Source organism: Botrytis deweyae (assembly GCF_014898535.1).
Source record: "Botrytis deweyae strain B1 chromosome Unknown BDEW_024, whole genome shotgun sequence".
NCBI classification, from domain to species: domain Eukaryota; kingdom Fungi; phylum Ascomycota; class Leotiomycetes; order Helotiales; family Sclerotiniaceae; genus Botrytis; species Botrytis deweyae.
In genome coordinates this window covers 209,303-236,598 of record NW_024066231.1, presented here as the reverse complement: position 1 = coordinate 236,598, position 27,296 = coordinate 209,303, and the positions used below count along the sequence as shown (strand labels likewise).

General features: G+C 40.6%; 7 protein-coding genes across 7 annotated transcripts; 4 read left to right on the top strand and 3 right to left on the bottom strand.

The window, feature by feature from the left end:
* Positions 1-1,454: 1,454 nt before the first annotated feature.
* EAE98_008823 (uncharacterized protein) lies at positions 1,455-2,278 on the top strand (the record flags this gene model as incomplete). The annotated part of the gene is made up of 2 exons (XM_038956446.1): positions 1,455-1,717; positions 1,792-2,278. The coding sequence occupies 2 exons, from the start codon at positions 1,455-1,457 to the stop codon at positions 2,276-2,278; spliced, it is 750 nt and encodes a 249-aa protein (XP_038807158.1).
* Positions 2,279-2,884: 606 nt separating this feature from the next.
* Positions 2,885-5,099, bottom strand: EAE98_008822 (uncharacterized protein; the record flags this gene model as incomplete). The annotated part of the gene is made up of 4 exons (XM_038956445.1): positions 2,885-3,631; positions 3,679-4,634; positions 4,685-4,949; positions 5,001-5,099. The coding sequence occupies 4 exons, from the start codon at positions 5,097-5,099 to the stop codon at positions 2,885-2,887; spliced, it is 2,067 nt and encodes a 688-aa protein (XP_038807157.1).
* Positions 5,100-11,303: 6,204 nt separating this feature from the next.
* EAE98_008821 (uncharacterized protein) lies at positions 11,304-13,424 on the top strand (the record flags this gene model as incomplete). Its single annotated transcript, XM_038956444.1, has 5 exons — positions 11,304-12,295; positions 12,396-12,502; positions 12,554-12,660; positions 12,712-12,993; positions 13,044-13,424. 5 exons carry the CDS (start codon positions 11,304-11,306, stop codon positions 13,422-13,424), a joined length of 1,869 nt encoding a protein of 622 aa, XP_038807156.1.
* A 1,065-nt stretch (positions 13,425-14,489) lies between these two features.
* EAE98_008820 (uncharacterized protein) lies at positions 14,490-16,654 on the bottom strand (the record flags this gene model as incomplete). The annotated part of the gene is made up of 4 exons (XM_038956443.1): positions 14,490-14,906; positions 15,321-15,501; positions 15,853-16,090; positions 16,141-16,654. 4 exons carry the CDS (start codon positions 16,652-16,654, stop codon positions 14,490-14,492), a joined length of 1,350 nt encoding a protein of 449 aa, XP_038807155.1.
* Positions 16,655-18,112: 1,458 nt separating this feature from the next.
* EAE98_008819 (uncharacterized protein) lies at positions 18,113-18,652 on the top strand (the record flags this gene model as incomplete). The annotated part of the gene is made up of 2 exons (XM_038956442.1): positions 18,113-18,149; positions 18,201-18,652. The coding sequence occupies 2 exons, from the start codon at positions 18,113-18,115 to the stop codon at positions 18,650-18,652; spliced, it is 489 nt and encodes a 162-aa protein (XP_038807154.1).
* Positions 18,653-24,653: 6,001 nt separating this feature from the next.
* Positions 24,654-26,369, top strand: EAE98_008818 (uncharacterized protein). Its single transcript, XM_038956441.1, has 2 exons — positions 24,654-25,142; positions 25,236-26,369. Exons 1-2 carry the CDS (start codon positions 24,870-24,872, stop codon positions 26,196-26,198), a joined length of 1,236 nt encoding a protein of 411 aa, XP_038807153.1. The 5' UTR covers positions 24,654-24,869; the 3' UTR covers positions 26,199-26,369.
* A 304-nt stretch (positions 26,370-26,673) lies between these two features.
* On the bottom strand, positions 26,674-27,210 carry EAE98_008817 (uncharacterized protein; the record flags this gene model as incomplete). The annotated part of the gene is made up of 1 exon (XM_038956440.1): positions 26,674-27,210. The coding sequence occupies one exon, from the start codon at positions 27,208-27,210 to the stop codon at positions 26,674-26,676; it is 537 nt and encodes a 178-aa protein (XP_038807152.1).
* Positions 27,211-27,296: the final 86 nt, after the last annotated feature.

The window sequence follows — 27,296 nt, the reverse complement described above, 5'->3', positions numbered from 1 at the left end:
CGTGGGGTAGGCTTGATAATCTTCATTGAAAATATAATGTTTTGTAAGACTTCAAGAAGCTTGTATTGATAATCATCAAAATGGGATTTTTAGAAAATTAAGGCATACGAGCTTACTTGTATTCTTATTTGCCAGGTCCGAGACTTCTTGGATACCAAGTAACAGAAACAGGTCAAGGTACAAAGCCAGAAGCCCTACCAGTGGTGGCTGGTGAGATGACGATAAATGGGGTGGGAAAATGAGACAAATGATGCCCACCTGGTTACATTTTCTTCAGACGAAGAAACGAGATACTTCCCGTGGGGGTTGTAACATCTTCTTACCTTGTAATAAGCCAAGTGAGTCCCTGTATAGAAATATGAGGATGCATGACAACCAGGGTAATTCATCCTTACACCAAATCGTCCCGCTCCAAATCCATGTTCGCAGAAGTTTAGAATGTATACTTCTTATTTCTTGGAGAAACACCCATACATGCTCCTCTTTCCCCGTCGTCTGTGAATTGTTTCGTGGGAGTAGTAGTCGTGCTTGGATAGTAAAGTCTCCTGGTTACGATGAAGTTGAGAGAGTCAATCATGGTTATCAATCCTGCGATCGTTTCGCATGGTGTCCGTGTGTGTGAATACTGAAGAGGATGTTATGTCTCTCGAGTAGATTTCACCCCGACGCCCGAATCTATCTGCGGATCGTTTCGGACAACAGATAGCACAATCTCCTCCATGTAAATGTGATTGACTTTTACGGTATTGTGTCGGCCCTAGGGTACGAATTCCCTGCTCTGGAAGAGAGATCTCTTTGACTGAGCCGACGCGCCATCGTCTACGTGCCGATTTTCTGCTGGTTTTGACTGTGGTGTAGCATGCAGAAGGGATTGGGCGCTGCAATGAACGTAACTGCACCATCGTACTCACCTAACATATCTCCATCACCAAAAGTTAGCTTGAATCTGACATGAGTAAACAACATGAAGGACGTTTTCATACCAACTATTGCCAACTCTCTGCGGCCCTTTCGACAGGACTTCCGTGATTATCAGGGAGCGAGACTCTCATTGTCCATTCATTTCGTAGGGCGTTCGTCTTTGACGATAGGAATTGTGAGTCTCACGCCGCCAATGAGCCTCCAATCAAACAAAATTAATTTGGGTCAGCAAGTTGCATTTGATTCTGGAATATAATTGGTCGTGTCAGCAGGTTGCATATTACTCGCACTAATTTCCCCTGTTCATCCAATCATTTTCTCTTCTTATCATCAAAAGCGGGGTTAATAATTCCGCATAACAGCCTCCTCGTGTAGCCTCGTCAGCTCTTGTCTCTACCTGTAAAGTAAAATCGTATATCATTCACACATTCCTCATATCACAATATGTTTTCTTTCTCACTCCAATTGCTCAATCTTCCTCTCTTACAGCTCCCACCACCATTCCCACCATAAATTCTCTTCCAAAAGGCATCATGCATTTAATTCTAACCGGCGCAACCGGTCTTGTCGGTTCCGGTATTCTCCACCAGATGCTCATACACCCCTCAGTTACCAAAATATCAATCCTCTCTCGAAAGCCTGTTCCCCTTGCTGAAACGCATGCAAATAGCAAGAAAGCAACTGTCATCATCCACTCTGATTTTAAGGATTATCCGGAGACGGTTTTGGAGCAATTGAAGGGAGCAGAGGGATGTGTTTGGGCTTTGGGTATTAGTAGTGCGGGAATGGATAAGGAGTGAGTCTTCATTCATACTCTGCGAGGATTTGTGTTTATCAGTTTGGAGAACAATGCTAACGAATCAATCGTAGAAAATACATCGAAATAACCAAAACCTACACCCTCCGCGCCGCTCGAGCTTTTCCCTCCCTCTCCTCGCCCAAACCCTTCAAATTCCTCTACATATCCGGTGAAGGCGCAACCACATCTCCTGGTATGCTAACTCCCATGTTCGGAGTCGTAAAAGGTGAAACTGAAGCCGAATTACTCGCTCTTCCTGCGGAAGAAGGTTGTGAGAATCTCAAAGTATACAATGTGAGACCAGCCGCAGTGGATTCTTCTCAACATGGAGAGGTCAAGGAATTTGTGCCGCAGAGAACGGGTTTCTTGAAGCTGGTAGACATAGGATTTACTCCAGTGGTAAGGACTGTGGGTAAGAATCTACTTACGCCGACTAGGGAGATGGGAAAGGTGATTACAGAGTTGATGTTGGGGAATGGGGAAAAATTAGAAGGGAGTGGAGTTATAGAGGGGAGAACTTTGAGTAATATTGGATTGAGGAGGATGGGAGGATGGTAGACAAGAGGAAGAGGTTTTGACATGATTCTCACGATTTTCATTTGGTAATAGAGCAGTTTTAATATAGTATTGAAGAGGAATTCATTTACTCTCATTTTATCTCATTTCGAGACCTTACGAATATCTACCTATCTTCAAATCTTTTTTGATAGCTACCTAGTCTCTGTAGCTCCATATGTTCCTTTCAATTCCCATCCATTCAACCCCAAATTCTCCCAATAGGAAAGTCCTAACACATTCCATCTTTCCATCCATCAATCCATAATCCGTCCATAATCCATCCATCCCCTAATACAAAGGAAATCCAAATGATAGACAGTATAGTATAACATCTCCCCCAAGCCAACATTCCCCTTTTAAGAATTAAATAAAATTGGTATCATAGAATCGAGTATAACAAAAAGGAAAAACATAATAAAATTAGAGTACCCAAGAGAAAGACAGCCGTATCATAGCAGACGATGTGAATCGTGAAAGTCGTTATACGTTTCTACACGGAAAGCAAAACGCCCGCGAGATTAATGCGGAGGAAACACCAAGAAGTGTGGGAAAATCGCCAGCAAAAATAAAAGAGCACAAAGATAGGTCAGGTAGGTAGGTGAAGATTTAAACCTTAACACCTTGCTTTCCAGCAGGCATGGTAAAAACCATTGGTCTGAGCAAGAAAGGCGACATTGGCGCCGCAGGTGCAGAAGATGAGAAATGGGAATCAGCTTGCGAAGCTTCAGTAGCCTTTTCCTTTCGTGGGGCTTGTGGTTGAGCGGTTACTTGCTTCTCATGGGACTCATCCGAAGAGGAAGACAAAGTAGGATCACCCATTCGATTAATCTCATCTTCCACATCGGCCAACAGAGCAAAAACATCAGAGTCAGCATAGATGCGAATAGATTCCACTGCTTTGCGTCTCGATTCTCTCTTCTCTTTGAGTTCCGCTTCGGAAAGTTGGGGTTGGGGAGTCATAACGTCGACTGTACGATGACTTTCTCGCACAGGACTAATTCCCTTGATAGGGCTTCGTGGAGGTGTAATGGTATTTACACTATTATTATCTTTCTTAATTGAAGGAGCAGTAACGGGCATAAAGACAGCAGCGGCAACATGTTCCAATAACTTTTGACGCACTCGTGTGCGTCTATTCTCAGCTTGATCGAGCTTGGATACCCAGTCATCGATTGATGAATCGAGTTCCGATAGTGCTTCTTCTTGTTTGAGAATGGCATCGTGGGAGAATTTAGCGGTGCGGGGTGAGCGGAGATAGGTACAAATGCGATCGTGGAGATTGCGACGACCGGCACGGAGGGAACGGTGGGTTTTGCGGAGGTAGAGACAGCGTTCGTCTAGAGCGCGAAGTTCCTGGGTTGGTTAGTAAGATGTTGGAAAAAGGAGAGAGAAAAACATACTCTTGACAGAGCATCCACATCTTTTGAATTGAGAACCTCAAAGCGACAAACTTGGCCAATAGCCTGACATCTAAGTGTCTCCATTTCCGTTTTAGTCAATTTCGAACTTGCTTGAGCAGCTTTGACACCCTGGGGTAAATGTTCGAAAGCCATTTGCTCCTCGGAAGTAGGAGTTCGTTTTGAATGCAAGAGCTTGGGGGCCGATGCTTTGATGGGTGATCCATCACTTCGCTTCTTAGGTCTTCCTCGATCCATTATTGAGGGACCAGATTCAGATCCTCCGCGTCGATGAGGTACATCGTGAGTCATGGTTCCGGCTCGTGGCTGTTGGACGAAGTTCTCTGATTGATTGCGGAAATGACCGGGTGAGGTTCGTCGAGGGGTTGGAAGTGGAAGAGTGACTGAGCTAGAATTTGCGCTCTGCTGCATGATGGATGAGGCGTCTTTGACCGGTTTCGGAGATGATCGTCCGGAGAGTAGATTCATCCATGGTTTTGGAGAAGAACGTCCTTCTCGTGGAGAACTTGGAGTGGTTGCTGCTGTAGAAGCACTAACAGATGATGAAGGGGTAAAAGGAGAAGATCTATGATATGGAGATTGCTCCATCATTCTAGCAGACTTTGGTGGCACTTGTGGTGGCATTGGTGATCTAAGTGTACTTGGTGAAGACTGAGTACGAATTCTTGGTGGCATTGGAGCATCTCTGGATGGGATATATAGAGGAGCCAAAGATTTTGGTGAAAGTGGTTTGGGTGATTTCGAACGGCAGTTGGAATTTGATCGTTGTCTTTTCAAAACGTTGAGTTCATTAATTTCGTTTTCAATCTCTGCATTCTCATCTAGAATTGGTCCCTCAATACATGCAACTAAAGATTCGCCATATGTATGCTGTCTCCATTTACCACCTGGTGCACTGAAAGATCTTTCGTGTAGAGGAGGTCGTCCTGGAATGGTAGCTATTCAACGTTATTTTCAAGCGTACCTATAAGATGTTCAAGGTACTTACGAGAATCCATCGAAACCTCATGTACGGTAGTCATTGGTCCTAATTCGGTGACACTTGGTTTTCTTCGTTTGTTCAATTCTTTGGGCTTTTGAACGTTGTGCTTCTCTCCTATCGCCAATGATAATGAGGATTCTGGACTTTGTCGATCTGAGCCAATCGATAGCTTGTCTTTAGGAAATATACTGTATTTTCGTGGTGCTTCACTAGGTTGGTGCATTCGCCAAATATGTTTTTCTTTCTCTTCCATAACTGGGGAATCAGAAGGCTAAATATAATGTGAGCAAGAACCAGCTTGGCCACGAAAAGAAGTACATACAATGTCTTGAGGTGAAGATACCCCCATCTCGCGAGCTATTAAGTTATTTAAGCCGACACTGCTCGTAGCATCGACCAAGTATTCGGAAATATGAGCCATATTAGGAATTGATCCGTTTCGAAGCTCCTGGCTCGATTTTCCGATTCAATGGGTGTAGGAAAGAAAGTTCTATGCTCGATTGTATAAGAAGGAATGTGGCATATATATTAATATAGCGGAGAAAGAAACATATAAATGGACTCGATCCACTTGAAGACTCTAAGAGACGGAAAAGACAGGATTAAGATATACTCAAGGAGTGCCAGACACTTGGACCGACCCAGCGAGGGTTCAAGTGGGGATATGTAATATTCCTAATATATTATCCCCAGTCTATAAGGTAGTGTGCAGCAGGGCCCGTTAGTGCCCTTTCTTTTCTTCTCTTACTACAGAGTGAAAATCGACTGTTTTAGCGTCTGAGACAGGCACAATGAGAAGAAGGGGCTAGTAAGCACCAAGCCATGTGGGAAAGTGCATATGATGCCGGATAAAGCACGGAGGAAGATGAGTTTAAACTTCGGAATTGCCTATTTGCCTCTTTCACTCAATGGTACTGTACCAAGGCACTGTGCAGAATGGCTAGTGCAGAGAGGCGAAATTGTGATTTTGGCAAGTGTTTGAGGGTGCTGGTGACAAAACAAGGGTGGTTGATGAAATGAAACCGCTTGGAGCTTTTGACAGGATAGTAGTTCGCTTACCTCGACGGAATCAACCAAGGGTCCGTGCTGCCCCGTGCACATTCATGGCAGCCATGTAACTGCATGGAAAACTAGGAATACACATGGAAGCTAGGAAAAAATAGGCAAGAAAAGTCGTTGACTGCATGATAATTGCAAGGAATGTAGGATTATGCCCAGGGCTATCTACTGGTGTGTAAGAAGAATTTATAGGTTCTTTTACTAGCGAGGTAGCTAGGTAGGAGAAAAGGGAGGAGGTCAAAAACAAGGGAACCGTAAGACATGAAGATTCAAGAGCTTCGCGATGATGATCAGTGGTGAATCATGTGGTACATATGTACCTGCTTACTCGAGGGGGTGGCTGATTCAGGATTGGAAGTTCGAGATTCATAATGTTGACACGATGACTTGATGTCATTCTGAAGTTAATCGAAGGTTATACTGATTATCTCGGTGTTAGTTCCGGGAAGTTTGATAGATTACTTTCATCCTGCTAGTTCTGATGATCATCATGGGACACATGGAAAAGAAGCTTCGTATCAGAAGATTGGGCTACCTTGGCAAGTTGGCGATGTATTTGCACAGACGTCGATTTAGGGTTGAGAGTCTAGCAATTCGGAACAACATCTTTGATTTATTCTGTTCAAGTACCCGTGAATCAGTGGATCGTTTCTAGTTTCGGGGTCGATGTGGAGAATCTCGTTTGGAGATTAAACCCTAGAAATTCGTCTTAACGCTCCAAAAACAGGCATAACCGCTATAATGATAATGCAAGTATCGAGTCCACATCGAATCTTGGAACGAACTGATGAGAACTTCAAAACAAAATATCATGTTTTTTCGAATGGGAAATCCTATTGTGGAACAGATGGAAAGGATCCCTAGTGTCTGTTCTGTTATCTTATCATCATAGATGTCAACCGAGGTTCTTATTGCTTTGCTCGTTTTGCTAACACTGATTTTTGATAATGCATTCTCGTCAAAAGCTTCATTATTCAAGTTCTTGAGACTAAGTTTGTTTCTAGAAGAAAGTTTCTATCATAAGAAAACTCAGTTTAGTTGCTTCCGCCACTTAATCACAAACTTAATAGACTATATGAAAGTTAGTCTTATCCTTATGACTCGCCTATCATATCATATCATCTTGACTTGTTTGCTATGTTCTCAATCATCATAAATTTCAAGCTACCCCAACTGTCTCACAGACTTAAGAGATTTACAAGAAATTTGGATTAACGTTCCTAATCTCCGTCATCTCGATGATCTCACCGAAAAATATCTAATTGCATCTAAGACTGCATCCGTTCGTGTGTGTTGATAAGTTTGAAGAGCCGGTCTCGAGCAGGTGAAGACTTCACAGTGGGGTAGACAAATGTCTCTATTCAGAAATTCATTCCGCACTTGTCTGTGCAGTCGCAACCTCTAGACTACAAAATTTGTGGAGAAGAACTCTCAAACCTCCTTGATACAAGAATCTAAATCTTTTCGGCACCAGTCCGGTATATGGACCAATCATTATTGACTAGGAATTGTTCGAACTCTTCATATCATTTCCGTATTGGTCATGATGACCTAGATGTCCTTACAAATGGAAGTCATTACCTTGTTGCTCATCCGGATAACTTGCTATTCTAGGATAATTCTCCTTAGAAGTGTTTTGCAAATATCCCGTTGGATAGATGTATATCTCTAGCTTTGGAGCTCTCTGCCACGAGAAGTGGTCAGGATTGTGAAAGCTTGAGTGTGAGCTGGAAAGTGCAAATGTGGAGAATTGGGAAAATCTCGATGCTTAAATATTTACTTTATTTCCCTTCCGAAACCCCACGCGGGAATTGTGTGATTGGACGTCATTCTGAGGTCAATCAAAAGTTTAGGCAATTAGTTGATTGATTCAAAAATTTGATAAGAATCATAAAAGGGGTATCACATCAATCTAAGAAGCCGTCCGGAATGAGTAACGAAACATTAAACGAAAGTTATATTTTCTAAACGTCGTCGACCAGGTTTTCCCCACAAGTTCGTACATCAGTATAACGGTCACCAATAAGAACTTATATACCATAGTTTATAACCCTAAAGCTTGTCAATAGCACATATATTATAAGCACAAGGTACTTCGTATTCTTGATTCAATGCCTATAATACAACAAATAGACTCCATAAAGGGTGACATTTTATTACACAAACCTATATGCGATGCCCAACAAGTATTTGATCAACAACTTCACTAATCCTCGGGGTGCTTGTTTCGTCTAATCTTTCCATCTTTCCATCTTTTCATTTCCCTTGTCAATATCAGGCTTCATGATAACCTACCAAGAACCGGTATGAAGAACGGCGAAGTTGTGCGACTTCGCAGTAGCAGCAATGCACTCCTCACATCTCTGTATGCGGATACTCTCTAAGTCAGGAGTCATTTTCTAACTTCCTGCATTTGTTTTGAACCTCACATCTTCATCTCATCTTTCGTCTTATGCGGTTCCAATGCATAAAGGGGTACAATCCTACAGATCACGCGAAACACGAATTTGCGAGTCAGATCTACATAGGATGATTGACCACCGCCACATTTCATGTATGCTTCGCATTGATATCTAGCAAATGACTTCAACTTCAACTTCATGATTCAAAACCCACTTGCATTTCTAAATGAGGGACGGAACAATGCTTCCAGGTTTGTTTTGAATTCATCCTCATGATTCGCCATGAATCAATCCTATCTTTCACATGATTTTGAAACCGTGTTTCCTTGGGAAAGCACTTTCCAAATCTATACTGCATCGCTTTCTCTAATACTACCCTAGATATCATGATCGAGTCTCAATGGTTCTCACGACGGAATCGAAGTGCTATATTTGGTCTATCACGTAACCGTCAGCACATGGCTTCTGTAACGAGGACAATAGCCCGTCATACAAATGAATATTGAAGGTGCCATGAGATAGATCCTCCTTTCGTATCTTTTCACGAATTTTTGCTTGCGGGAAGGAACATCGTCAAGAAATGGAATCTCTAGTCTAGTCCTTCCTACGTCCAACTCATTCTGATCAACACGATACCAAATTAGAAACGCATAATGTTTACCAATAATTCATCATTAATTCTCCGTAGCTCCATGGTGTAATTCTCTACAGTGACACTTTGTTTGTAGATAGCGAAACATCTGTCAGTGTCAACAATGAATATCATGCACAAAAAAGGCCTTTAAATTGTAATCTTACATCATGCATCTATGTAAAATTCTTCAATCCTAATTGAGAAAGATTCGGAGAATAGGTATCTAGATTCGTCTAAATCGTATGATTATATCACAATCTTGACCTTTTGCAGACAGGAAAGCTTTCCCCGCCCCTCCATGCGTCGAATTTTTACATGGGAAAACAAAAGTGGCTCGAGTAATACAGCGAAATTCTATGAATCTCATCAAAAGACAAATACTAACTTTTGTCAACATATCGTGCTTAAACCTTACTTCCAGCGTTGAACCCTGAAGACTTGGCCCTCTCGCCCTATAGTAATAACACCGATAACGAAATATCCCAGAAACTTCAGGATAAATACCTCCCAGCATAATGGAAAAGTCGATCAGCTGTAACCAGTCTAGTCTCTCACCCCGAAAAATCGGGGTCAACAAGGGATATCCATTGGTGCCAAGCCTATCGTTCGAAACGCGTCAACAAAATATCTGAGGAACTTCCGACTTTTCGATACCACGCCAGTAAACCAAGTAAATTCTGAAGCACGAGGATGGTGGAGAACTGTGGCTATGTGGGAGGATGAACAGGAATGAAATTTTCAGATACGGACTCTTTGAGCTCCATTTTACTACGATGTATGTTTGAGAACGTGGCTCGCGTGGGTCTTCAGGTACCGTGGAGTGAAAGTGGGAACGGCAGTATTGGAGGAAGTGGAGAATGGTTATCAAGCATAATTTGGGAGACTTTGATTACTTTGCGATTGATATCTGTGCGAGAAGGCGCAATGAGGTTTTGGATTAGAAAACTCGTGGGTGACTGCGATTGATACGTATGCCAAGAATGACTTGATGTACGCATAAGTTCCCCCTCCTCTTTGCATTTGTACTTACATATCAATCTGTTTTGTATCTGCTATCAAGCGTATTCGATGCTTCAAATCGTCAACAACATTTTCGGAGATAATAATTCATAATTGGATATATTATCAAAATTTGTTGGGTTCTTTGGAAATTCTTCCTAGACCCCTGGGACAGCTCCATAAGTCCCCCTTCAAACTATTATCCTCGTGGTCCCCTATAACATAGCTGCAACTATCCATTTATATCATTATTCACATATCTAATATACCCCAGGTCCATTGATGTATCGTCACATCAAACTATAATCCAGCAATACATGTGGCAATTGAGCTGCCACCAGGATCCACCCACGAGAATCCCAAGTTTCAGTCCAGTTCGTCCTTATCATGTCTATACCTTGCCTTGGATTTTTGAAGATGCTCGCTCCCTCCACCATTCCAGAACTCAAACTACACATCAGTTTCCACTATTGTTCTCCCCCAAGCCTGTTTTATCGCTATCAAGTATTTCAAATAGATTTGATTGTAGGTCATATCTCTGAGATTAGGCGGGGGAGCCCGGATCTGGATATGAGTGAGGAAGGTACAAAGTTCTCGACCCGGCCGGGGATGGGAAGCTTGATGGGATGATTTGATTCAAGCACCTCGCTAATTCTGGCACTTTTTGCCGTACGTAGTTACCATATCCTGTGGCTATTTGGATAATTGGAATGAACCACAGATCGCTGTGATGCGACCAGCCGCAGCTTGCAGCCTGCAATAGAGAGCTTCCAGACCGCGTTTCTTCCTGGTAAAGCTCCTTTGTAACGTGATAATTGTACATATAGCCGATGCTATTTCTGCGATCTATTCTGGATGAGACTTTTCGTGAATTTCTTTCGTATTCGGGGTTTTGGAGTATGACACATACAACACTATACCTTGGTACCTCCTCCGTACTCATTCACCATGTGGAAACATCGTGAAAACCCCCAAATCCTCCTCTCTACAACAATTGAAAGCCATGAAACACGGCAAATGGAGATTAAAGTTCGATTTTAATTTGAATCTGACAGATAGATCCTTCTGGCCGGTTTCCAAATCCTTCTAGATCTGTTCCTAGATCTACGCACCTCTCGGTTGGTCAAACTCTGCGTGTACCGGCTAATGTGATGTGAACGAAAAAGATTGTGCCTTTTCGGAGTCCAGGAGACAGGGAAGAAAACAAACGGTATTATCGGAAGGTGCTAGCCATAATAGGAAGCCACGGCATATCATGTGATGGTGTAGATCCCGAGGTCATTCTTACGTTTGAGGCCTTAGGCCCGACATTCGTGATTACCCCTCCCACCTTCCAAGCAAAATACATTCAACACAAACCCAGAAAGAAATCTTTGACCTTCACCGACCAACGCCAGTAAGCTCAAGTTTGGTCCGGCAATTGAAATACTCCATTCCATCCAATAGGGGTTCCCGATATATGAATACCTTGCTCTCTATCGGACGCAGTATCATCACATCTGCACCTCGAATAGTATCAGCCCGTCAAACCATGGTGACAGTTCGTACGATGGCCTCAGTTTCTACCATCAACATGCCACGTGATCCAAACACCTTGTCGAATTACAACAATTGGAGAACGAAGCATACAATCGCCGATTTAGCGATTGATTTCACGAAACAGCGAGTTCATGGCACAGTTACACTACAGCTTGAATCTATTACGGATAAGGAATCTGAAGAGATAATCCTTGATACTAGTTTCGTCGATGTGCAAAATGTTGCCGTTGACGGGATTAAGACTGGTGAATGGACTCTCGAAAAGCGCATTGAACCATTCGGCAGTCCTCTTTCTGTGAAGATCCCAGGCGGAGCAGCAAAGGGTACTATCATTGCACTCGCCATTACGCTATCAACTACCGATAAATGCACAGCTCTCCAATGGCTCACTCCCGCTCAGACCTCGAACAAAAAGTTCCCATACATGTTCTCTCAATGCCAAGCCATCCATAACCGCTCGATCTTCCCATGTCAAGACACTCCTGATGTAAAGAGCACATATGATTTCCGAATTCGCTCTCCTCTTCCCGTTCTTGCCAGTGGCTTGCCCCGTGGTGCAACTTCATTTGTTCATGGCGAAAATGGCGAATCCGGAACCCTTCTCTATTCCTTTTACCAGGAAATCCCTATGCCATCTTATCTCTTTGCTCTCGCATCAGGTGATATTGCTACTGCATCTATCGGCCCACGTTCCCTCGTTTCCACTGGTCCAGAAGAGCTCATCGGTGCTAAGTGGGAACTCGAGAGAGATACCGAGAAGTTTATTGAGACTATAGAGAAAATTGTCTACCCCTACGAATGGACCCAATACAATGTTTTGGTCTTACCACCAAGTTTCCCTTATGGTGGCATGGAGAATCCAGTATTTACTTTTGCTACTCCTACTATCATTAGTGGAGATAGAGAGAATGTTGATGTGATTGCTCATGAGTTGGCTCATAGTTGGAGTGGTAACTTGGTCTCCAATGCTAGTTGGGAACATTTGTAGGTTTTGAGAATTTCACAGATCGCTTTGCTTGCTCTCATTTTTACGAAAATGGAGGATTTCTTGCAGATGGAGATTGTTCAACTAACATCTATATAGCTGGTTGAACGAGGGGTGGACAGTCTATTTAGAAAGAAGAATCATTGCTGCCGTTCATGGTGAAGCATATAGAGACTTTTCTTCCATTATTGGATGGAAAGCTCTTGGTAAGTCATACTTTTGGATGCAAAATTTCGAAAGCTAATATCTACATACAGAGGATTCTGTCAAACTCTACGGCGAAGATCACGAGTTTACTAAATTGGTTGTTGATCTGAAGGGCAAGGACCCAGATGATGCCTTCAGCAGTGTTCCATATGAGAAGGTAGGCAATTCCAGTGATTTGAATATAGTGCTAGAAGTCTAATGTAACCAGGGTTTCCATTTCCTCTACTATCTTGAGAGACTTGTAGGTAAACCATCATGGGATAAATTCATCCCACATTATTTCACTACTTGGAAGATGAAGTCTCTCGACTCTTATGATTTCAAGGCCACGCTTCTTGATTTCTTTGCTTCCGATTCAGCTGCTTCTAAAGCTCTCGGGTCAGTTGATTGGGATTCTTGGTTCTACAAGCCAGGTCTTCCCCCAAAGCCAGATTTTGACACAAGCTTGGTCGATAAATGCTATGCTCTAGCGAAGAAATGGGAGTCAAAGGTAAATAATGTGACAAACTACATCACTACACATGAACTAATTCCTTTTAGGATTTCACACCCTCCCCATCCGACATTGAAGGTTGGGCCGCAAACCAAGTAGTTGTCTTCCTTCAACAAGTCCAACTCTTCACCACTCCTCTCACCCCAGCTCAAAGTCAAGCAATGGGTAAAGCTTATGATCTTGTGAACACCAAAAACGTCGAACTTAGCTCCCGCTATTTCGGCGTTGGCTTAGCTGCAAAGGATGAGTCAGTATATCAACCTACTGCAGAGTTGTTGGGTAAGGTCGGTAGAATGAAGTTCGTTAGAACACTTTACAGGAAATTGGTCGTTGTTGATAGGAAGTTGGCCGTGGAAACCTTTGAGAAGAACAAGGATTTCTATCATCCCATTTGTAGGGATCAAGTAGAGAAGGATTTGAAAGAGTAAAAAAAGCGAAATGTGGCAAGGGGAATGTGTTTGAGCATGCAGAAAAGCGGATATCCTGTGCTGCGAGTTTCTGATGATGATGCGAACAATCAATACATGCATAGCACAGCATAGCTTGTGATTGCTTAAAATACAGTTGATGAATGATAAGCTTTACTGTTCGTGTGAGGTCCCCAAATTTGTGTGAATATAAGAAGTGCATCGTGTGGTATCAAATGAAGCACGAAGCCATCTTAACTTGGCTCTACTATAAAAAGGTTCGCCATGAGATGGCCCTCCTCTTGTGATCACTTTTATCTTCTCGCTTATAAGGTTTTGTTGCACATCGCAGAAATGCATAGCTAGCTGTATGTACATGACGAGTAAGTGCTAGATAAATCTCAAGAGTGAATTCCTTAGCTAGTGCTAAATTTATCGGTACTTGGGTTGTATAAGTTACGGAGAAAGTTTAACGTGTGTAGTATTTGAGAAAGATAAGAATCTTCTAACCACGCTCAAACTCGACCTAGAAATGCTATGTCCTTTGACAAAAGGGGTGTTGCCTTGCTGGGGGAAATCGAATAGGTGCGATGATATAATGGAAGGGGTTGTTCATGAAGCGGAATAACTTCTACTGCAAGGTAAAATAAGTAAATATCTTTTTGAAAACATTGATCGTTAAGATTATAACGGTGAAGGATAACAATGACAGTGCTACTATGTATTGACGAGAATGCTATTCAGAGATAGCAAAGTATTCATGTAAGGCGCTGAAGTGATCTCACTTCCTTTCCATGTCCTGCTCACAATCTATGGCTAAATCTTTCGATTGGGCGTTGCTGAGCGCATTCTCGTTTAATAATTGGTTGCTATTCTTTCTGTAGCTAGTTACTATCCATGCTGATTGCAAAGTTGTAAGTTTATATAATCACATATCCAGGATATCCTTCTCCAAGGATCTCTTTGTTACGTCGGGGCAGAGAGGGGTATCACGATTTGATATATTGGGTGAATATCGACCTCCAATAGAGTGAAAGGGGTATAGAGGGGTAAAATATGGTACATACAGGAAGTTGCTTTATAAAATTAGACCAAAAGTGAGAAGAGGAGAAGAGGATGACGCAAGCTGGAGGGGTTCGATAGCAAAAATCTGTGAATCCTAAGCTCTGAATTTCTCGCTTTCTCGGCCTCATTACAGGAGAGTGCTCCCTCTAGTCTGCATCCAGCAGAAGAAGCTATAGCCTGCCCTGAAGGGTTTCGCTGAGCAGCTTCATCGACCAGGCCATGCAATGTCTCCATAATAGCTGGTCCGACCCCTGAATTCCATTTGTAAAGCTCTTTAAAATCCGCTGCGCTGATATACTTGATATCCTGAATTCTATTGATTACATTCGCTCGGCACAATTGCTGAATGACGAACTCGAGCTGACTGACAATCCGAGTGATTTGCCAGGGTGCAATCATAGTATCATCGAAATGGGTCTCCACATCGGCACCACTGTCCTGCAGAAAGATTTCAACATTTACAGGATAAGAATAAAAGTCTATCTGGTCACCAGGACAATACTCAAGCCCAATACGACTCTGCATGAAACGTCTATCTGGCTTCCCATCAACAATCAAGAAAGTTTAGAATTCCAAAGCAGTTTTTGCCTCCCCACAACACTCTCGAATTCTTCGAAGACCGTAATGCTCATACGTGGTCATCTGGGCAGATTGCTGTTGAGCTCTCCCGAGATAGTCGATCAAAAAATCATGATCCTCGTGTTTCATCCGCACAGGTACAGTTGCCTAGGTCGGTCTATCTATATACGCTACTTCAGAAGCTGAAGCACTTCGCCCGCTGTTTGTTATACCGAAAATTATATCTCTGGTATTTGAATAATGGCCCAATATTAAGGCCCAGGCTGTACGAACTATGATCACCTTTGTGACTCCAAGACTGTTTTCCTTTGTAAAGATGATTGATTTCTTGAGCTTGTGATGGGATATGGGTGTGTAATCAGGAGTTGGCCTTTTGCAGAATTCTTCTGCAGAAGTATCCAGTAACTGCGATACCCAATAGACTTCGGCTTTCTTGTGGTCTACGTCTAATATACTTTTGATGAAACATTGGAATTGTGCGGTCCGCGTTAGAACTTGCCCTATATAACACTCCTCCAAATTCTCGAATATTAATGGTAATATGATACCGTTATATAAGGTATGAGATATCGTCTATATTAGGTATATAGAATTAGTGTTGTTATGTATGAAAACAAATCTGCTCAGAGATTGACTATACTCCATCCTATCCAATGTATCCTGTGTGAGATACTCAGCAAGCTGAACTTTCCCGTCTGTAAAGGTAGTCCATGAAATATTGCTTTTGACAATAACTTATATCGAATTAATTAATATCTGAATAATCCGGGTCCGGAGAATGTTGTGATGCGCATGCAGATTTTACCATGCCATCTCGAACTGCCCAAGATCGACTGACTCTGGAATTCGATAAGTAAGCTGAGCCATATAAGCTCCTTTCTGTTTGATGGAAAGTGCCATCAAGCTTTCCTGAAAAGGAGTACAAGGGTAAATATTTTCGACGCTATCCAAGAGAACACCACGCTCCTCAGCTGCCTCTCGTCGAATTTCGTCGACGAGAAAGTGATTTGGTAGTAAAGATAAAGAGATAAAGGCAATCTGGTCTCCAGAGCAGCCTCTGGCGCTATGTTTCTTGCAACCGCTGAAAGCTCACAGATTGTCGGGTGCTTAAAAATCTCGTCCACAGAGATTTTGAAACCATTGTCGCGGAACATAGCCACCAACCGCATAGCCGTGATTGAGTCTCCACCAAGACGGAAAAGTTTGTCATTAATTCCAATACAACTTCTCTCCAACTTAAGCGCCTGACTCCAAATTCTCTGCATTTCTTTTTCTGTCGGGGTTGTGGGCGGCTGATATTCCACAGGCATTGAACCATACTTCGAGAATAATTGCATGGAGAATTCCGATGCCCTTGCATTCAGGCGTTTGCGATCAGTCTTTCCATTACCATTGAAAGGCATCTGTTCCAAAAACCGCCATGCGGTGGGCATCATATAACGAGGGAGCTTCGAGCTGAGCTTCTTAGTGATTTCAGGAACGATGGCGCTGAGGCGTTTATTTGAAGACAGGTTGATGGTAGTCTTCTGAGGTCTTTCAGATTGTCGCCCAATGCTGATGAAGGCAATCAAGAGTGGTTGTGCTGTTCCATTGGCGGGATGGACCATCTATACCACAGAGTAGGTGTCCTGGGGAAGAGCTTTGATGAGCTGCAGTTCGATCTCTACGAGCTCAATGCGTTGTCCACGAAGCTTAATTTGAGAGTCCATTCTGCCAATGAACCATATAGAACCATCACCAATATAGCGTGCCAGGTCTCCAGAACGATAAAATTTTCGAGGGGCAGATGCGTCATCTGTCTGAGCCCAAGCTGGAGCTTCGATAAATGCTCTGGCGGACTGTTCTGGATCATTTAAATATCCGGTAGCAAGTGAGGCTGTTGGTTTGAGATGAGATGCGGAAGATGTGGTTCCCACTATCAGTATGCCCCTAAATGTCTATTTGTATTCAATCTAAAGAGCTAGCTATGTACGAAAGTAGTAGGCCTTATATAGGCACTATTGAAAGAGCTAGTCTCTTTTATATTCGCTTAATCCCTTTTATATAGTAGCCATTGTATTGAAGTGGATCCTTTGAAGTGAATATCCTTGTTTATACAGAGGCAATCTCTCCAACTGCGCCGATTGGCATCAACTTGTTAATATCTCTGGGATCATATATTTATATACTGCAATCCATAACACGACCGAGATTTCTTCCAGGAGCATCAGGTGTACGACGTACCTGTTGAAGTTCACGATAGCGACGATGATGAAGCGCCACCGCCTATATTGTTGAAGAAAAAGAGGATTATATTATTGCCGGTAGTGGAAGAGAGGATAGTGATAAAGCGGGAGCCAAGATTATCATGAATGAAAAGACAAAAGCGGTTCGAGTCTCTCTGTATGCTGTCTTTTCTTATTGGAAGAATTTACTCTGCCTAATGGAACCACAAAAGTTGATAGCGAATTTCTTATCATAATATAGATTTACGCGGTTATATATAGATAGCCCCCCTATATCTACAGTAGGCATTTGTATTGTATTGAACTCTTTCCATTTTCATTTAAGGTTATTGTGATTTGTAATATAGTATAATACGGTTCCTTAGAAAAATTCAATTGTAAGTAATTGATTTTGATAGAAATTATATGATTTCTTGATCTAAATTTGAAATTAGTGTAAACTAATATAACTCATCTTATCAAAACAATTCACTTATAACCCTGAATAATTTAAACTAGTTAAAAATTGTTCCTATAAATCAAAAAGAAAATTGTCATTGTCAGGTAACCACTTTTTTGAAAATTATACTTTTTGAGCACTAAGTTTTCATTATTCTTACTACTGTTAAGTATATCTTATATAACCAACAATGATAACTATAGTTGAACAAATTCAAACAAACAAATCTCAAATTCATTCTATTAAAACTTCCTTATTATTTTATATTTGATTTGACTTATTATAAAACCATACCTACTAATACTTCCAAGTTATCGAATTCGAATCGAATCCTAAAGATCTTTGATCCGAATCAGAAATATCAATCTGATAGCGACAACGATATGATTAACATTAGAGAAATGACTATAGAGCATCGTCAAGAAATAGCTCAACTTCGTTGAGAACTTACTGCAGAGCATCATCAAGAAATAGATTAAGCTCATCAAGAAACCATCCAAGCTCGTCAAGAAACCATTCAAGAAACCATCCAACTTCGACGAGAACTTACTGCAGAGTATCGTCAAGAAATAGATCAAGCTCGTCAAGAGACCATTCAACTTCGTCAAGAACTCACTACAACTCACACAAAAGTTGCTACACTGGAGGAAAAACTCATTCATAAAGTTGCCCACAACGAGGAACTGCAGAATCAACTACGTGGTTGCAAGGAGGAACTGCAGAATCAACTACATGATTGCAAGGAGGAACTGCAGAATCAACTAAATGAACGTAATGAGAGCCAGTTGCTGCTCCGCGAGGAGAGATATGGATATCAAGCTCAGGCCTCAGATATCGAAATCCAAAAGCTCAAGAAACATATTCAAAGCCTGTATATTGTATTGAAAGGTCTTCTTTTGGTCCTCGGGCTACTAGCAATTGTTTTGTTATGGAAAAATTAAATCGCTATATGTAAGTTTTTCAAGAAAAAAAATAATGTTATTATTCTAACATTATTTAAGAATTGATTTCAACATATCGATATATCCTCGACAAACCGAATCTATTACTTTTCCCTAAAATAAATAATTATCTAAGGATTATTTACAAGAGGAGTATATATACATAGTACTTTTCTGAATTGCTAATATTATAACAATTCTTGTAGTTTCTAAATTAGAATACATATACTCAATATAATATTATTAACTAAGCCTATTATGAAGACTTTATTATTACAACAAAAATAATACCAACAAATACTATGTTTAATTATTAAAATACTCAAAAGCAAGCCCAAGAGCTTATCAAGATCCATAGTCGTTCTTTTGATAATTGATATAAGCTCGCAGATACCGTTCCATCTCTGTGTTAGCATTCTCTGTTTGCCCGTCAGACTCCGGATAGTGAGATATAGACTTGTGATTCCTAATCTGTAAAATGCATAAGAAGCGGTTCTATACCTTTATAATAAACTGCGATCCACAATCGAAAATATAATATCAAACAGACCATGTAAACGGAACACATACTGGACTAACAATTCCGCTATCTTCTCTGTTGAAGTACCTTCATCTTTTACAAAACAAGGAATATAGTGTCTCTCTTTCGTAAGACAATCGATAACCATCAAAATAGTGTTAAACCTCGAATCTACAGGAAGTCCTGTTCCAAGATTCATAGACATATCTTGTTACGGTTGCAGAGGGATACTTAACGGTATGAGTGTCCCTTGACATGAATCCATCATCGAGGTGTCAACAGAATGTCAAAGATATATCGCAGCTACTTCACACCCCGCTCTCTATCATCTCAAACACCTTGATACAAAAAGCCTCTCGTTGCTGTGTATCAAATAAATGATCCACTAAATCACCCTGCAGCCCGTCTCGTAGGGACTCCGCTACATCCATAACGGAGACCTGGCATTGAATATCAGGGTGTATTCTGTCATGACCAAGCTCGGGATGTCGTTGGTATATAACCCGTTCATTATTCTCTCCTTGGGGAAAATCTTGAGATCTGCAGCTCAAACAGTCTGTTTTCCCATTCTCTTTACCCGGTCGATATGTAACTTGGAAATTACAATCAGCAAGAAGAACAGCCCATCTTTCTTGCCTTCGATTCAACTTCTTTGTAGTCATATAATGTTGAAGTGCTTTATGATCCGTAAGCACATCAATCGGAATCTCAGTGCCTTGAATATCCTCTCGCTACTCTTCAAAACAACGGACTGTTGCTAACAACTTTTTGTCGTATATCTCATAATTATATTCAACAGAAATAATTTTCTTGGAGAAAAATGCAACAGAGTAAAGTTCTCCATTATCCCCGATCTGCGATAATATCTTTTTTTATATATAAAGTAATCAAAGGTGTCACATTCAGTAACTGACTTCTTACGCCTGTCAAAATGTGCTAGAGTTGATGCAGAAACAACTGCTTCTTTCAGAGCGACGAATGCTTCTTGACAGCTGTCATCCCAGTAGATCCCACTGGTTTGCTGGCCTTTGTCTGAAGGCTCGTCAATGGCCGACAACTCCTCGACTACTTTTTTATAAATCGACAATAAAAGTTCGTGAAGCCTATAAACTGAAGGGCCTCTTTCGCATTCGTAGGTTGAGCCCATTCGATAATGGCCTGAACCTTCGCGGGGTCCATCTTCACACCATCTACAGATAAGATCAAACCTGGGAACTTCGTCTCTTGAACGAAGAATTCGATATTTGTCAAATTAGCGGTAGCAGCTTGACACCGGTCGCCAGAAGAGCTGCCCTCTGCAAGCCTCCGCGCACTCCCATCATGCGAGCGCCTCAGTCCCAACACGCCCCCGACCTTCCCTCCCCCTCGCGCAAGACGTGTCCCTAACGTCGCCGGGCTAACATCGTTAACCTTGTATTCTCAACGTAGAATATAACCATCTTGTACATTCCCACTCTGTATATTCACAATTGACCATTCTCGGTGTTATTCCTAGATCATCAGTGACAGGCAGAGCATGCATATTTCCAATGTCACCTTCTTAGCTGCCTAATGTGCAAATAGAACCATCCACTTATAGAAACGAGATTGCGCAGCTCCAAATAATCGTGTTTCCACTCTGGCGCCAGTACAAACAATATCCTGTTAGAAGTAGGTTATTGAGCTAATGATCCTTCCCAGCTCAATTTGAGGTCCATCTTTCAGAGATGGCCACCGCCCCGAACAGAATTTGTTCCGAGGTCATACGACCTGACCCCTTGTAGATACCGATAGAGCGACCCAGGCCTCGAACAAGCGTTTCGTCGTCGATATTCGGTAAATCGCAATCTCCAGTAAGGATCGGCTGTTCTCATCATGAACCAGCCTGAGTCCAAGGCATACAGCGTATATCATCATTTCACCATGCAAAAACTTAACATGATCCTTCCCTCGGCGCGTGAGCTATCCCTACCCGCAGTGAGACAGGAGCACCCCCATGCTATCAATGAGGCATTTTTTCGATTGGCTAAATCGTAGTGAAAGCAATCAAGCCTTAGGGTAAAAGAGAGAGTACTATAATTGGGGTTACTGAGGTGATTGTTGTGGTGATCGCGACAATGTACCGGTAAGAATAGAAAACAAACTACCTTATTCTTCGTCCCTTGATCAGCAAATGTAAGTAAATTGATTGATTTTCATCATAACAGCCAAAGAGCATCGAGTTCAAGATGGGAAATCGACATTCATGGTTCGAGATGGGTAATACAATCGTCGTTTTCCAGCTACAGCGAGGCTGATGTAGGGAGGAAATTGGAAATGGGTCAATATGAGAAGGGGCTTACAATGTACAGCGAGCCTGAATAACCAAACGAGGAAGTGCTGGAAGAGAATTCAAGAGGAAGGTCGAAGAGAGGGGAGCGCGATTCTTATAGATGTTGAAAGCGGTGGAGGCCGCTAAACTAGGGGGGGGGGGGCAAGCATTACGACTGAGAGTGCAATTAAAATAATATCGAATTTAAAATAGATAACTTTCAATAGTTTATTGTGTGATATACACTAGCTATATGTAGGTCGGCATTCATTCAAAACATTACTAACTAGGGAATATACTAGAGTGTAATTAGTATCTCCCAAAGATACACCCGTTTGTCAGATTGCTCCTCACCCTCTCTTCTCTATTGTATCATTTCACCCCTCCCTTGCCCCTTCATATCGTCAACCCCCATTATCTACACTATTACTCTCAACCCTTTCATTTTTCTTCTCTTTATATTACTCAGTATTATTAAACCAAATCAATTTGTATTAATTATCCCTGAGATTCTCTATTAATAAGAATAATCAACTAAAAAGCCTTTCTCAAATTTCTTTATTATATTTCTTATTCTTGAAATCTATTTTATTTTATTTAATATTCTTCTTAATACAAATCAATGTTTTTATTAATATAATTTGATTCTATATATCTTTATTTAATCTTATTTTAATAATTTAAAAATATGTTTTCTTTAAAAAGATTATAATAATCTATTCTAAGTATTACTCTCTTTAGTGAATAAAATAAAAAGCATAGGGTAGAAAGTGAGGATATCAAAAGAACTATTATATTTTAGTCTAATATAATTAATTCTAAGGGGAAGAGTTTTATATAGGATGAAGCTTTTATTAGTATTAATTCGGGCTAGCTTTCTTTATTTTGGTAAGTCGAGTATACTATTTCCGGACCACCCCTGTTTTGAGCCACCCTTTTACACCAAAAATCACTTTTTAGGCCTATTAATATTATTAATTCGAGAAGAATATAAAAGACATAGCATCTGTCTATTTATGAGTCCTAAATATTTAATTAGATTCTATTTAAAGAGTTAGTTATATAGAAAAGTAGTTATATAGATACTACTAAAAGAGCTAGTCTCTTTTATATTTGCTTAATACCTTTAATATAGTAGCTATTATATTGAAGTTATTTCTTTAAAGTAAAACCCCTTATTTATATAAATATCTTTAATAATATATAATAGAATTTAATAAAAACTTATATATATAATTTAAATTATTTTAAGCTTATTCTGAAATTTTTAGATTTTTAGGACTTTTCTGAATTAAGATCTAGAACTTCAAAATATTAATTTTCAAATTAAATTATATATAAATTTAATATTACGGTGTAGATACACCTGACCGATAAGCAATAAGCTAGGCCCTGTTGGGCTAGCTTACAAGTGAAAACTCTGTATATCTTCACGTTAGAAGATTCTATATTGTAGCTCTTCGAGCTACGTCTTAGGGCCCGTTCGAATCGATTTTTTAGGCGATATTAAGCTATATTTGTTAGTAATATAGGTCTAAATAAGCGTTTACCGAACGCGAATGTTGTTTAATAATCTATATTATTAATAAAATTGAAAAAAAGTGATTTACCGAACGCTAATGTTGAGCTATAAAAAGCTATAAAATATAAATTTACAAATTTTGAAAATTTATATAATAGCCTCGCCGAGCCTTATCAAATTTGTAATATAACTTTTATTAGCATTTAATAATATTTGTTAATATTAATTACTCTATATTTTATAGATCTACAAAATTTAGGCTAAATTATTAGTCAATATATTATTTTATCAATAAATTAAAAAAACGATTCGAACGGGCTCTTAGTCTATACTCTATATCTACTATTATTAGTATCGTCGAATATAGATTCCTGATCCCGCCCGCCTGCCCCGTGACATTTAGAACTTTTATAAAATCTTTAATAACTTTAATATTTTATTCGTTATTAACAAAATAAGTACTTCATTAGTAATAAGTTAAATCAGTATTTTTTGAAATCTGTTTATTATTAATTTTGTTTTAAAAAAAGAAGATGAGAGCTCTAAAAGACCTTAGATTTTTTGAATATTAGAGTTATAGATAAAGTAAAGGAAAAGAGAGATATATATACAGAAATTAAAAAGATATTAAAAAAATAAAAAGCGAAAATAAAAACTAAACAGTAAGTAAAAAGTATTAGTCGAAAATCTAAAGGGAAATCTATTCATCACTCTTATTACTTTTAATTTATTTTTTAATTAAAAGCTTTATTACTATACTATAAAATATAAAATATATCAAATAAATAGAAATTAAAATTAGATTATATATAAAAATAATCACCTTAAACTAAAATTTAAAATTATCTTTTCAAATTCAAAATTCAAGAAAGTTACTAATAAATCCCTTTAAAATAAACTCCTCTCATCGAATACAAAAATAAAATTAATTTGATTAATACTTTAAAAATGATCTTTTCGATATAAAATTGCATATTGAAGATTTTATTATAATTAATAAAGCAATTATTTCATCAACCACGAATTCTACCACTACAGGGGTAATAGTTAATAAATCTGGTGTAATAGCTTTAGATCTCTTGAGCCTCTTAGGTTCAGGTGAAGGCGTTGGAGATCCAAGAGAATCCTGGGCAGGAACGCGAGGAATTGGATATCAACGTTTAACTCCTACAAGCTTAATTTCGTCTGAGTCGGATTGTGCTCCGCTGGTCGATGTACGTGATGTAGTTGATATCAATGTTTTAGGAGATACAACCGGGATAACTTTGTTAATAAGTTTAACAAGAAAATGAGTGGTCTGCAGGCTATTGCGGATACTATATTGAAGGGCAGCACGCCAATCGCCGTTGTATTTAAGAATTCAATCTCGTCGCAACAATCCATTCACCCTCGAAAATCCCCAACCTTACCCTAGAGAAACATTGCAACAATTAACCTCTCAATGCGAGAGAAATATTTCATCGCCTTCTCAGCCCCAAGCCCCATCCCCATCACGTCTCACCCCCTCGCAAACCTCCCGACCCCTTAGCCCCCAAACCTCCCCAAATTCAGCCTAACAAAAAGCCATACACCATGGTCTCCAAAAAGGTCACAGTGGCACAGAAACCCACCACCATCAAATCCCATCCATTCATTACTCACAAACAAATTTCCATTGGCCAGGAATCCCCCACGTTCTGCGCTGAATATGCAGTGCGGCTTGTCGATGTCGCACAGCTGGGCGCACAGGTGGTACAGGGGCGGGGAGGGATAAATGGGGATTTGCGTCACTTGCTTTCTTTCTTGATGATATATTGTGTTACATTTCTTCTATCTTTATCATCGTTTTGATTTTATCCATATCTCGAAATTGAATTCAAGATTGCGATCTCCTACAATTAATTAAATGCCTCGCACGCGCAGTCGTCATGCAACCCGCATATCCCGACGCAGTCCACCCCGCGAAACACATTCTGGGGCCGGTATTCGTCCAAGTTTGAAGAAAAACGACATTTGTGTCGGTTGTATTGTATGGCTTCCGTCCAAATTGGAAAGCGATGGAGATTTAGTTTGTAACCGTGGGAAAAGTTGTTGTAATGGGAGATGCTTGGATGATGAGGGGTACAATCATCCGGTTGTGATTTTGGAGCATGAAGGAGACGTTTGTTCTGTTGCTATGGTAGAGAATCTCCTTTTCATTTGTTCGAAGTTATTGTTTGAAGAGAAAATAAAGGTAGATGTGGAGGGTAAGCTAATAATATATCACCGCTAGATGACATCCAAACCCCGTCAAAAGTACAACCAGAAAACCCGCATCGCCATATCTCAAACCCCTCAAAATACAGGAGACCTGGATACCGATCCTGAGATAAAGCTCTATCTTGAAGCAGGAGAAATGAATAAAGCCTCATTCATTATTACTGAGCATATTTTTCCAATCCCCTTCTCAACGCTCCGAGCTATTAGCTTTAAACCCGATTCCAGAGCTTTCGATACAAGACTTTGTAAAACGAGCTATCTGGAATTGATAGGGAGATTTGAGATGGATAAGGATAAAGTAGAATGGATGGATACGGTGGCCATGAAAGGGAAACAAGGGAATGCGAATGCTGAGAAGAGAAGAAAGGGGCAGAGGAGACCGAGAGTTACATTCAGAGATCCATGGGAGGAAATCAGAGGGAATATATTGGCTTCGCATCAAAGCTCTGAGAGCACAACACGACCTCTAGATCAGAGAAGTCTTTCCGAACCAATCCCATCTACAGATTTCCCCAGCCTTGTCCAAATAACTCCACAAACACATACTGTTCCCACAACCCCGTCACCAGGATGGTACACCTATAGCCGTGCAACTAGTCTCGCAAACGAACGCCAATCTCTCCTCCAGCAATCATATCCTATCCCCTCTCATCTTCCGCCCTCTCCATCGCCTTCTCCACCTTTGCCAACAGGACATCAACAATACCATACGAATGTCCCATCCCGTGCTCCACGCCCAACTTACCACGTTGCGCTTCCGTCAGTGGAACGCTATGATCGTTCGCATTGGGATGCAAGGATACGCAATAGTAATTCTCGGACTAATGATTTGGAGGGAGGAAGATTCTGTGGTAGGAACGGGAGTGGGAACGGGAATGGAGAAGAGGGAGAAAGATATGAAGGTGGCTTGTTTGTGCAGCTTGTGGTTGTATTTTTGGGACTGGGTGGATTTGTTTGGTGGCTGTATGGGAAGTAATTCATTAATAAAAGGTCAGAGAATTTGCGATTGTTGAGGTAAATGTGATGATGAATTGAGATTCGGGAAGAAATGATTGATTTAGCGAGGCATTTTGAGGGATCCATATATGTATATGAGGCGTTTGGCTTTGAATATCTATCGAAACTATTTTCTTTAGCGCAGCCGACTCGGGCCCTTTTCCGATCTCCTTCTTATGTTCGTTTTGGCGTCCTGAGAGTCCCTTCAATCCTGATGCCTCGCCAATGTAAAAGTGATTGTGGTGACCGTCCAGTAAAGGAGTAAATAAATGCCCGTACACACCTAATCAATTAGTCAATCTTCAATATCATATAAACGCCAGTATAAAGGTTCACAAACCAGACTCTCTAGTATCCAACCAAGGCATATTTGCAAGGTCCTGCAACTTTGGTGCTTCCGTGTTATTCAACATCTTTTTGACAGCGGGAATAGTGAAATCACAAATGATTTGAGCTCATTGGGTTGAGGTCCTCATTTCAATGAACTCGTGCCACTGATCTGACATATAACATCGTGTTGTTGCTTTTAACACATTGACAACTCTTTCTTCGAATAATGAGAAGTCATCCAGGTCTTCTCCATAGTCATCCATGTCTTCTTCAGAGTCGTAATTAATTTCATCCAAATCATCTCCGAGAATGTTGAACCTTTCGTTGAATACCTGACGACTACAAGCAAGGAAAAGCTCTATTTCATTACCATCTCTCTGATCAAAATCGAGCACCGAAATGTTTCCTGGTCTTTCCGTATTCGACTCTGGTGAAATGGTATTTTCAGACTCCAGAGAAATTGTGGCAGATTCAACTGATTCCTCTAACGGTGTGGGAGACTTGGAGTAATTGAAGCCATGGGGCGTCGAAGGTTCAATTATCTCAGAGGTCGGAGATGGTTCAAATTGTTTGGATATTGTAGTCGTAGTTCTGGAGGCATCTTGAGGTGAAATGGAGATTTCATTGTTGCCAAAGAAGTTTGTAATTGACAACTGTTTCATTCTGAATGAATAATGAACCACCTTTTTGTAATTCGATAATTCGATGAGACCTGAGGGACACCTTTAAAAAAATCTTGGGGTTTTCT

Coding starts and splice junctions, on each gene's coding strand:
- EAE98_008818 (XM_038956441.1), top strand. CDS start 24,870: ATGCCTCGCACGCGCAGTCGTCATGCAACCCGCATATCCCGACGCAGT. Junction 25,143..25,235: donor ACGTTTGTTCTGTTGCTATG/GTAGAGAATCTC, acceptor TATCACCGCTAG/ATGACATCCAAACCCCGTCA.